This window comes from Myiozetetes cayanensis, unplaced genomic scaffold (assembly GCF_022539395.1).
Source record: "Myiozetetes cayanensis isolate MyiCay16 unplaced genomic scaffold, myiCay2020 scf9, whole genome shotgun sequence".
NCBI lineage: Eukaryota > Metazoa > Chordata > Aves > Passeriformes > Tyrannidae > Myiozetetes > Myiozetetes cayanensis.
Window position 1 is genome coordinate 13,465,436 of NW_026088185.1, and position 12,216 is coordinate 13,477,651.

A 12,216-nucleotide genomic window follows, 5' to 3' on the forward strand; every position below is an offset into this window, starting at 1 on the left:
TACAGATTAAATCTACTTTAATATGACTACTGGTTGAGTTAGAAAAGGCACCCGAGATAGGCATGTGGTTAAGAACGTGGAAGGTAAAAAAAAATGGATGTAAAATTCCTTGGCTGAGTCAACATGGTGCCAGCACAGTTCTCCTTAAGACCCTTGCTCAGAACTTCACTACTGGCACTTTTAAACCCTTGTTTTGCTTCCTCTTAGCTTCTCTTAGACACCGTTATCCAGGCTTCCTCCTTCGGTGAGGTTACCAGTTCATATTTTGTCTCCATGACTTGTCCTTTCACAGGGTGGAGATACAGTTTCCTTACCAGGACACTCAGAAGGACTGTAGTCACCATATAGGCAAACCTGAGGGAAGAATTGGGAGAAAAGAATAAAAACCCTGCTATGATGTACATGTGCCAAAGGACAACAGCTAGCTTGGACAGGTTGTTCCAGCAGTAATAGGAAGATGCTGAAAGCACCTCCCCTGCTGTCTGCCAGAGAGACTCCCAAAGACCCCCTTCACTATGCTCACCTCAGCTCAGGGCACTCCTGGCTTCCTGAAAAACCCAGCAAGGACAGGTTTTTCATGGCTGATTCCTCATTGAATCTCTCTGGGTCAAACCTATAAAAAACAAAACACACTAAGGCTTTCTGCTCAGGCACAGCATCCCTTCCCCATAAACATGGGCACACATGAGTAAGAAGCTAGCAACAAAATACTGAATCTCACTAATTTGCTCTCTTTAAATCATGCTGCGTAATTCCACACAAATATATGAAGCCAATTGTGCATCCGCTCCATTAATGTTCCCAGCTGGTCAGCTTTGTCCCATCTTGGTCAAAATGCTGATAAACTCCGTTAATGCGAGACAGGGCTGGGACTAACATGCATTACCCCTCAGCAGTGGGTATTTAGCTTGAGTACACAGCTGAGCTAATGCTGCTACCTGCCCTCTATTCCCCTCCAGGGCACACACAGTCTCATTTGCCTCCCTCCCTCTCTCCCTCTGAGTCCCTTCCTTCTTCACTTCCAAAAATATTTCCCATTCTTCCTTGCCCCTCACCCTTCTCCTCAAGCATCTGGTGTGTGTATGTGTATGTGCTGGGGGAGGGAAGCCAGTGACTCATTCAAGTGAGAAAAGTAGTTTCCAGCTTTAGGATGGTAGAGGCTGTAAGAAAACTATTATCCAGGGCTGGCATGAGTTAAAACAAGGGAGACTAACAACATATAATTCAATTTAAATATTACAAAAAACCCCACCTCTAAACATAGAATTTGATGGGTAGATGGAAGACAGTTCTTTCCCTTTCTGCTAAACTTTTCTGCTTAATTCTTCAAGCCTTCATTTCCCTGCCTAAACATCCAAGCTCTGCTTCTAACAAAGTGAAAGGGCATGTGGGTGCTGACCCTCAGGAAAAGCAGCATCAAACTTACATTCCTCCTAAAGTGGCAAATTACAGATATTGTAATAGGAGAGAATATGCAGCTGCCTAGCAAAAAAATAGGGAGGGCAAACAGCTGTGCACAGTGTTTTTGTACAGTAGGTAGGTGAAAGCATCACACAGAGCTGATCTCCTGTCTCTGTCACAGAAATGCACATCTACTTCAGGCTCAACCCCAGCCTTCCTGGAATAAACACACACTGCTTACAGCAGTCCTCACTGTCTCTCCCACGAGGCCTCAGCAAACCTAAACACATTCATGTCCTATGCTAGTAGGCAATGCCAGCCAAGGTGCTTGTAGAGTGGTGCATCACTGCCTGAGCCTTTTTTAAGAGCTACACTTACAGGACCAGACAAATGCTCTTCTAAAGGCTCTGTTCTTTCTCCTAAATCTCATCTGTCTTTTCTCTCTGTCTAGAGTAACTGACCCACATTTTTTCCCAGCCCAAGTGAAGTAACTCAGATGCACATTAATATTTGCCACCTGGAGGCCCCAGGAAGCTACAGCAATTTTTTTCCTTAACCTCCAAAACACTGGCCTGGATCCAGTTCTGTTTTCACAGACAGAAATAATGAGACAGCATTTCCCTTCCCCCTGAAAAAACAAAACTTCAGACTGACATTTCCTCTCTTGTATCATTGTTTCATGATGACAAGCAGTGATTCCAAAGCCATTCAAGTCACTGTTTCACATAAAAGCTTTAACAGAATTTACCAGCATTTTCCAGGGAAGCTCTTTGTGTGTGCACAAAAAAAGTTTTTATTAAACTCTAACACACGCACAGGCAGACTGGAGCATGGGAGGATCATGACTTTAATTGCCCCAAAAGCATATCCATGGAGAAAAACAACCCAAAACCTTAATAAACTGATTTTCTAACAGACTCGCTTTCATCTCCAAAATCTGCTTAAGGCAGGCCCTGCAGCCTAAAAGGCTGTGCTTTAAGATCTAATTTAAAAAAGGAAAGGAATTAGTTGCAATAAGTCGATTCTACATACTTGTATGGTGATGGCCAAGATGAACTATCCTGCAGCATCACACCAAGAGCATAAAGCACAAGTGTCTGCAAAGAAAATTACAACATTTATGTCAAAGCAGAAAGAAATGCACAATTAAAGACACCTCTGGACAGCTCTGCTGGATGGTGATTATTTTGTAGACTACTCATATTTAGGTGGATTAAGAAGACAATTACACTATATTCATCTACAGATTTCCATAATCCATGCCCAGATGTTAGGATTTCAACTTCTAAGAATCATGCTGTGACTGTTAGTGGTTACAGAGGGTCTGACCCCATTTCTCTGCTCTTGCTGGCATGTAGGAATGGGGTACTTTATTCTCTGCAGTGGAAGGTGATGCGATGACTGATACGATCAGGCCTGAAACAATGTTCTTTCATGCACAACTCAGCCCCTAAGCCCCTTCAAAAGATTATTCATCCCTGGTGGACCCAGAACTGGAAGCAAATCTGCTCAACAAGAGACTATGAATTTCCAGAGCCTCTCCTGCAGAGGGACTGCAGGCAAACTTTGAGCTAAACTGTACTTTCAGATGACAAAACAGCTACTCAGGTTGAACAGTGTCAGAAGAAACAGTCTTCACCCCTAGCAGCCTCACCCCTAGTCAGGAAAAAGAGGAGACAGCAAACTCCCCTACAGGAAAGGAGTGGCCTAGTGCTCCCAGCAGGGCCCTACCTCTTTGGGGATAGTGTGTTGGTCGACTCTGCCCTCCAGCTCCTGCAGCTGTGCAGCAATGGGAGTCAGCTTTGCTGTTCGCACCGTCTCACACAGGACTTGCCGACAGTATCTGCAACCAGTAACACTCGGTTAGTTTAACCCTCCCAGAGAAGCTTGTCCACATCTTTGTGGCAGCAAGGAGAGCTGAGTCACCTGCTGCATTTGGAGGCACTTCATTTTTTTTCCAGCCAGGAGTCCCAGCTTTCCAAGAAGCACTAAATCCCATTAACAGCTTTTATGGAAGGTTACTGAAATCTCTTTGAGATTTTAAACCAAACCAAAACTGCTAAAAAGCATAGACACACCAGCCCTTTTCCTGGATCTCTCACCCATATAAGAAGCAGCAGGAAACCCACACACCTCTAACACTAGTCCAAAAACCAAAATGGACCCAGTTAAGCCAACAGATTCACAAAAAATAAAGGCACACTGTTGACCAGTCATCATCCTGTAGTCCTCTGAAAAGAAGATTGGTCCTTGTTTTCTCTCTAAAGACGTCTAACATGAATCCAACCAGGAAAATGACTGATTACTTCTACTTTTGGAAAACTAGAACAGAAACCAAACAAGACAGTTAAGCAAACAAATTTTGGCCTGGCAGTCGGGGTACTGATTCTGTGCTTTCCTCTACCAATGAACCTAAAGGGTTTTCAAAAGACACTCTGAAATGAGCACCTTGGCCCCTGTGTCTGGAGTCCTACAGCAGATTCTCTCTGTGTTGCAAGTCATCCTGTGGTTTGATCACTTCCAGAAAAAAAAAAAAGGGAGTAGCTTTTGGATGCTTTCTCCTGGCCCAGAGTAGACTAGGCATCAGGTTCCATGTGAAACCCCTGGCCCACACCAAATGACACAGCCTTGGTCTGCAGTTCCTCCTATAGGACCCACCTGAGCTGCTCAATTTTCTCAAGTGTAATTGGTCCCTTCCCCAGAACACGGTCCACCTCCCTGTAGAGATTCTGCTGGACATCTTCTGAGGTTGTCAGGAAATAGACTGCCCAGGTACACACTGGGGAAGAAATCAAGACAAGAATGGACCGAGAATATTCAATCCTTTACAAGCTGCATTCAGTTTTCTTACTTCCTGTATTTTCAGCATTACTTTTTGACCTAAAAAAGGGTGACTTCTGTTCACAGCAGGCTGTGCTGATTCTCTGTTCAGTGGCAGCAAAAGAGACTGAACTCCTGTGTAGTACGAGACCCTGCAAGCTAAAACTCTCTTTCTGATGCTGTGAGGAGCTTAGGGATCTGTGCAGGAGACAAAGTCATTCAGTCTCACAGCTCTGGCAAAGGGACCATACAGACCAACAAGTCCTGGGGAATCAGCGTTATTAGACCAACCATGGAAACGAAAGGCTGGTTTGTCCAAAGCATCAGAAAATTCCCTTATTTGGGGGCTTCCCCAGCACAGCTCAGGCAAGTGCTTCAGCCAGCCAACGCCTGGGGCCCCTGACAAGGAACTCTCTGCAGCAGGTTGGCCAGCACTTGTCTCCGCTACATCTATTTTATGAAGTACTCAAGGTATCTTCAATAGCAGAAAGAAAAAGAAACCTTGCATAAGAAGTAAGTGTGTAGGATGTAAAGCTACAAAGAAATGTTTCTAGCACTCAGAAATGTCTGTTTGTGAGAACTATCTGGAATCCATGTGTATTCAAGCCCCTTAAAATGACAGTCTTCCTAGAGTACTTGGAGAGGATATTCCCTGAGGAAGAGTATTATTATAGTTGCCTAATTTATTTTCCACATTGTTTAACACCTAGATGCACCTTAGAGGTTTTCTTTGGAGTCCCAGCCCCATTGGCTGAGACACAGGGCCAGATAACCACCCCCCGATCATAAGGTATTTTACATCGCTTCAATTTGTATTTTCATTTGTATCTTTTTGCCATAATCTTTGCACAAATCCCTGAGTACTCCTTTAAACATCCTCCATACATGAAACATACCCATCCTCCAGAAATTCAAAGTGACCAGGCAGATTCCAACATTCTCCTATAATTTCTTTCCCATGTGCCAGAACCTATTTTACTATGTGAACTTTGTGGGTTATACATTTTGGTGCTTTTTCATCAAATGGAGCATCAGTTCTCTGGGGTTAAGAGTGCAAGCAAAAAAGCAATGGGAAGAAATTCTGAGGTTCACCAAAAGACTGCAAAGACTGTCAAACACAGCTTGGTTTCAGTTCAATAGCTGTGAGGCTGTGTCAAGAGCCTGATGGAAAAATAAGCTTCTTCTGTATGTTTGTAGTTCAGGAGAAAGAGAATGATGAATACAATTTTTCATTAGCCCAGGATAAGTCTCATGTCCTCACACAGAGTTTTAGGCAGCTGAGTGTAGGGATGGGAAGTTAACTACAGTCTGTACTTACAGTTAGCAGTGATTATGCATCCTGCCAGGGAGAAAATCATTGTATCTTCCAGAATCTAGGAAACAAAATCTACTTCAGAGAATGAACACTGTAAGACTGTAAAGCTAAAAAAGAAGTGGCACGTTCTCCACTCAAGCACATGAAATCCCTTTAGTGCAAAGAGCAGGATATAAATCTAGAAGACATGGACTGAACTCTCTATAGAACTTCCACAGGAATTGCACATGAGACATGCTTAATATTAACATACTTCTGGTTTATAAAAATAGCTATGAAGCAGTGGCAAGGAAAGCTACCAAAATCTAATGCAATTAAACATTGTAGGAGTGGAAAAAAGAACTAGAAATGCTGCTTTAGTGAAGAATCTGAGCTAAGATGCAAAAACTTACATAAATCAAAGGCTACAATGTAATAACTTGCCCTTTTATCAAAACTCCATTACTGTGTAATGACATAACAGCTGCACAGACCTGCTGGTCACTCAGGCTCCCTTGCAGCAAGGTGTCTACAAACACATGCCTGTTGAATGATCTGCCTCGGCGCTCTTTTGTAACTTTCCTTAAGATGGATTCCATCTCCACCAGAGCTTTGGAACAAAAAAGAAATGTTTATTTTAAAATCTGGTCATACTGGTGCTGCAGAGAAGCAAATCCTTCTCTTCAAGCAGATTTTCAGACCAGCTGTCCCTGCTGGGCTCAGTTACAGAAGCAGCCTCTGTTACATGTTACTGTCAATTCGGAAGGCAGCATCTCCAATTTAGTTGAAAATGTAGGAATCAAATAGCACAGGTTGCCTGTAAAAAGCCATCCTTACAGGTATAACCAAGATGTGCACTCTGTGAGCTGAAATCACTTAAGGGGAAGTCAAATTAGAGTGTTGAACCATCAGAGAACATGTTTAATCAGCCTCCATAAAAACACATATGAGCCACATAACACTGGTTACCTGACCTGGAGGGCTACAATTACTACAGTTCCACAGCACCTCCAGTCACTGATGGTGCCCCTTTTGCCAGAGGTTCTACAGGCATGGAGCAAGAGGATGGCTCTGTGCTGAAGAGTCTGCATAGGCAGAGAGAGGGAGGTGGGGAAAATGTGGGAGGGTTTTGTCACAAAGAGTCCACACCTCTGAAGTTGTCTGAGTGCCCAACTCCTGGTGACTGTTGTGAGAACCAGGGGGAGTTAAGGACCTAGATGCCATTGGCTGCCTGATTTAAATGACCATCTGAAGACTATCCAAGAAAAGGATAGTCTCCATGAAGGAGAACATGGATTTGAAACTCCATTTACCAAGGCCCAGTTCAGCCCCTTTGTCTTAGAACTACCCTTCTTTCATCCTCTCTGCATAGGAAGGCCAGCAACACTTAACACCAAGCCTCACTGTCTGGTGTATGTGAAATTGTGTCCTAATGCATCATCATCCCACATCTCAGGAACGGAGTGACCACGGGAGGAATCCATTTCAATGGGGCAGTAGTTGTCCTCAGGTTCTGAAACCCACAGAACCAGCAGTATAAGCAAGGAAACACTGAGTCTGGAGGATTTACAAGCAAATCCTTAGTTCCAGATCTAAGCTACTTTTGTTTAATATCTTATTAATACTGAAAGGGTTTAATTATTAAGAACAAAAAAGACAGGACAACCAAAAAATAAAATAACTTACTATAAAATAAAGGAGAAACAAAAGTACTGCCATAACAGACCTGAAAATCATGTTACCTTGTAAGAGCACATGAGAGGCTGTCCCATGGAACGTATCCCTCATAGCAGCACCTCTGTACTTGTGTCATCCAGCCTGTGAGTGACTGTCTGGCAGCACATTCCCCAAAAGATGCATCATATGGATGCCCACACAGGCCAAATCAAGCGGCTCCATCTCTCTCCACCTAGCACAGTTGCTTGCCTCCAAGGGAGGTCAAAAGTGGACACTAAGGAACAGAAGAGGAAGGGAGCAAGCATGCCCTGATACTTCAACTCTATCACTCTTCAGACTGGACAGACCCTAGAACTAGGCCTGGAACTAGAGTTGTAGTCCTACAGACTTCTCAAGTAATGGCAGGCTTGTCACTCAACTCCAAAACAATGATCTTATGTGAGAGTAAGCACAACACATCTGGTAGCTTATGGCATGATGACCAACTCTGAAGAAACGCCAAGACAGCTGGGCAAATTAAGTGGTTCCATAGACCAGATAACTCCTAAGTTATTAATCAGAGTGGGAAGAAACCGTGACTTCGGGAGGAACCTACCATCTTCATAGTGCTTCTTCCTAGTCATGTTTTTGTCAAGAGACCCATCCAAGAAACCTTTCCCAATCTCTGACCAGATCTGAAATGACAGAGAGAACAGTACCATCATTCACCACAGGCTGAGACTGCTGGGACTATTCCATTCTTCCCTACTCAGGAAAATGAAAACACCAAATAAAATTAAGACTTCCCGTGAATATGGAACTGGTCTCCTCTTTAGGACACCACATCCCATTTCAGATACTATGTCTATTATAGCTTAAATTAAGTGGAAATGAAACAACTGTAATCACAACAGTAGGGGAAAAAGGCATGGGAATCTGAAACGGGAGATGGAACTGTTTCTTTCCTGCCCTACCACCAGCAGATTTAACATCCTCACATGTGGATACAGCTTGAGATCTCAGATTTTCTCTTCTCCACAATGTCACAGAGCATTCAGAAGATCTTCAAAAAGAAGTTCCACTGGCACTTCAAAGAGAGTTTAACTGACTTAGGTACCAAAAATCTCCCAACTGCCATTGGCTCCAGGTTTCTGATAGCCATGGATCCTTTAGAAACACTTCAGACTAATGACAGCGGGACCAGCAGTAGGATCTTCCTAACTGTTTTAGCTTGAGACAGTTAAGGCAGAGCCCTTAAAGTCTCAGCCATAGCTTGTACTAAACTGCACACAGACACAAGCTCTGTGCTCTTATTTTGGAAATACATAATAGGAGATTTCCTGGCTCTTCGTGACACTTACTGCATCATGGTGCCTGCGGAATCGGATGACTTCTCGGTCATCTTCAAAGCTGCTGCCCATCGCTGTCTGTGTGACAGACTTCATGGCAAAGCCCAGCATGTGCTGGCAGAGCGGCACATGTTGTGCCTCGGGCAGGGAGAGCCATTTGGCTAGCAGCTCTTCTGACAGCTTGAGAGGGAATGAACCATTAGTTAGAAGTAATATCAGCAGTCTATTTACCAAACATCCCCTGGAGACATTCCCACCCTAAGGCAGTTCCTAAGGCAGACCACACTTTCATGGCTATGGCATGAAGCTACACCCTTTTCAGGTTTTCTTTCCATTGTTAACCTAAACAGTAACATTTTAGCCTCCAATCTTCTGCCTCTTTCAAGGTTTTCTCCCAACAAGGCAGCCCTACCCTCCTCTGTTGTTCACTCTGTCACAAAACAAACCTTAAACCCTTTAACACTAATAGCTCCAGATTGGGAAAACACATCATGTTCTGGCTGCTGGACTAAATCAACAGAACAGTTCTTCACCTGTTTGTGGTCCCAATAGCTGGTTCCTTGCTCCTTCCTCCTGTCCTGTGAAAATGTATCTAGAATCCAGGTGCTGCAGTATCTTTAACTGCATCTGGTATGTTGGCATGAAAAATAACCAAGCTCAGCCCTTCCCCCTGACCCACTGGAGCTAAGAGAAACCAAATATTCACACTGTGCTTGAATAGGTAGAGGCTGTTTGCTGTCTTAGATGCTTACAGTTCCAGCACTAATTGAAATGCAGTGATCATTCTCACTAAACTTTCCCCTGTGAGCCACACAGGGCTTCTCTGCTGTACAAAGGCAGTGACGCACCTTCTGGATGAGAGCAATGTTACTTTGCAAGGACTTGGTCACACCATTTTCATACAGTTTTCTCCTCATGTGGCTCTCTCCTGTATCCCCATTCAGGCTGGACTGGTACCTCAAGAGGGACTTCAGCATTGTCTCAAAGGGATCCACTGAAAGCAAATAGAGGAAACACCATTCAAAAGTCACACTACACAGGGCTGATGAAAAAAGCAACCTCTTTAACTGGGTGCTGCTACTTCTGGGCAGTGAGCAAGGCACAGCTCCTTCCCCTAGGAACAGTCTCTTTGGGGTGCTGAGCTTCTCTTGCTCAGTGTGGGCTGGGACCTCATCAGGTCTCTTTTCTGGGGCAGGGTGCCATCCTGTGATCAGCTCTCCCAGCAGAGCTTGCCTGCTGGCTCTGCCAAGTAACCCTTTCAGTAACAATGCCTTCAGAGCTTGTTCCCAGTTTGCCAGTTCCCAGGTGGCTGTGCCATTGACTTGGTGACAAGATTGAGTACGGCACGGTCCTTCTCCTTCTCCAGCCTGGCCTGCAGCCCCTTTAGCACATTACTCCTTCACACCTGGTGTGCCCTTCTGCCATGATCAAGGCTAAGCACTCAGGAATATCAGCTCACATGAGAGATGTAGCCAGAGGCTGCTCTCTGCACTCCTTCCCTTGCTTCACAGCCCCAGCAACCTTACTTGATATCCTACTCTCCTTGCATGATTTCTCTTGCAAGCGCCAAGTTCCCTGCTGATGAGTTCTTCCCAAACCAGCACCTACCTCTCTGCCAGGGCTGCCTCCAGCAGAGAAGCTCTGAAGCTCTTACAGAAAACAGTACCCCAGTAAGCTATAGATGATTGCTTTCTACTGCTAATTGTCTTCTTTCCATCTTTCTTCCACACAGACACTTGCAACAGTGTACAAACTAGACAAAAACACATAACTTCCATATCCATGACTCACTTCAGTTAGATTTTTAACTCTGCATTTCACTACCAGGGACCTCTATTTAATATATTTGCTAAAGTATATTAGGTGTCAATGCAAAACGGTGCAAAAAAGCATGGCATGTTTTTCCCTTTCTGTAAACCTTTCAGTGGGTCTTGCAGAACTGGCAGAATCTTTAAGGAACTATTTGGAAGCAGCAATCAGGGTTTTCAGGAGGGAAAATCACACTCTGTTATTTCTCCCAGATGGAGAGTGAAACCTCTGAGGCATCAGAAAACACTGAGGCTGGGCAAGACACATATGACTCTACCAGCTGTGGATGTATCTAGGATTCCCTGCAGAGATCATTATGCCACTAGAAAAACACACAAGAAGAGATAATTCCACCTGCACAGGACTTACTACCTAATGGCATAAAAGCAGCTAACAAGGCCAGAGGCGTGAATATGGTAATCTTTCCTAAATGTTTTTCTCTCACATCTTTTCCCTTTCAATGTTTTTAAGCTCTGGATCTCACCCTCTTTCCCACTTAGAATTACAAGGAGTATGAGCATGTGTCTTTTGGCACAGCAGATGGTACCTGTGGCTCTCCACGTGGAGCAGGCTGTTATGTGACTCTAGCTGCTGCTGACAATTCCTCCTCCAAGCTACTTTGTCATGGAGTGGCTGCTGCTATTCATGCCACAGTTCCCTGCTGACTGGCCTTAGCAGAGCTTGGCACAATACTGGGTAGCCAGAAAGACACACGGCAGGTGGTAAAGCCCACACAGCAAATCCAGAAAGCAGAAGCATCTAGAGAAGCCAGAGGATGCTTAACACCAACACCTGCTGGGACTGCAAAGTTTTCCTGGTGCATATGAGAGCAAGGTGCTGGATCAGCCAAGGGCTCCATTCTTAACTCCCCTTGTCCCTAGTCCAAATTGGCAGTCCCACACCACTGATATACTCACTGCTGTGCTCTCAGGGCTGCAGCACCCAGGCTGCCCTTTGCTGAGGGCTGGCTCTGCACCATTTGGGAAATGGCCATTTCTCCACAGCTGCAGGAGGCCAGTGACTCCACAAGGCACAAACTGCCTCTGAAGAGAGCTCTGTTCTGCCAGCACTTTCACAGACTTCTTCCTTTGTCCTTGTCTTGAAAGTATCTCCAGGGTTACATTTTCAGTGCTCTTAGTGAAACACATCAAAATTTCGATTGATCCATTCATTTATAAGGAAATCTCCTCCCTCATCCCAAGAACCTCAGAGTGGTCCTGGACACCACTTCAAGTAACTATGGAGAAAAGATCTAACTGGACAGTCAAGCCAGATGCCAAGCAGAACTGGACATCAGAGATGGAAAGGACCTTTGAAGCCACACAGTACAAATGGTTCCAGAACAGCAGTGAAGCTGTCCTTCTCAGACAGGTCAGGACCCATAGTTCCATCTCCAGCATTCAGTGTGCTTCAGATTCATTGTCCCCACTCAAAATGCAACATCGACTCATGGGAGTTTTCCAAGTGGGTCTCTGAATGCTCCTGGCAATCTTGCATTAGTCCACCCTCTTCACATCCACACTCTTTGCAGGCCTGGACTGCTTCCCCAGAGCCACTCAGGGGAATCACCAGTATCAGCAGCAAAGTTTTACTTCCTTTGAATTCTCCTGGCAAATTAATCACAACCAAGTTTTAAGAGGCCATGAAAACACACCAATTTCAAACACTATTTCAAGCATAAGGGAAAAAGTCTCCTGACATTGGAAACATTAATAAGCATGAATGCAATTAGTTCAACTTCAAGGCTCTGATCTGAGATGCACTATCTGCACCTCTCTCTTTCTGTCTCCAAGAAGTTTGGTCATAACTGTGACACACACGTGAGCCCTGGCCTCAGCCACCCCAGCAGACTAAGGAAGAGTCAGATGGCAAGGGTGTTCCAGTGCG

At 44.6% G+C, this 12,216-nt stretch overlaps 1 protein-coding gene across 3 annotated transcripts in view; it reads right to left on the reverse strand.

Moving 5' to 3' along the window:
• The window catches only part of LOC126653070 (cytochrome P450 20A1), a 15,466-nt gene continuing 3,250 nt past the window's right edge, over positions 1-12,216 (reverse strand). For all 3 annotated transcript variants that reach the window (XM_050340601.1, XM_050340602.1, XM_050340603.1), the window contains exons 4-13: positions 9,369-9,514; positions 8,533-8,700; positions 7,788-7,866; positions 6,010-6,125; positions 5,540-5,594; positions 4,060-4,180; positions 3,133-3,244; positions 2,434-2,498; positions 524-613; positions 1-354 (exon numbers count right to left, since the gene is read on the reverse strand). In XM_050340601.1, the coding sequence (XP_050196558.1) occupies positions 204-354; positions 524-613; positions 2,434-2,498; positions 3,133-3,244; positions 4,060-4,180; positions 5,540-5,594; positions 6,010-6,125; positions 7,788-7,866; positions 8,533-8,700; positions 9,369-9,514 (1,103 nt within the window). In that variant the 3' untranslated portion in view covers positions 1-203. The remainder of the gene's footprint in view (positions 355-523; positions 614-2,433; positions 2,499-3,132; positions 3,245-4,059; positions 4,181-5,539; positions 5,595-6,009; positions 6,126-7,787; positions 7,867-8,532; positions 8,701-9,368; positions 9,515-12,216) is intronic.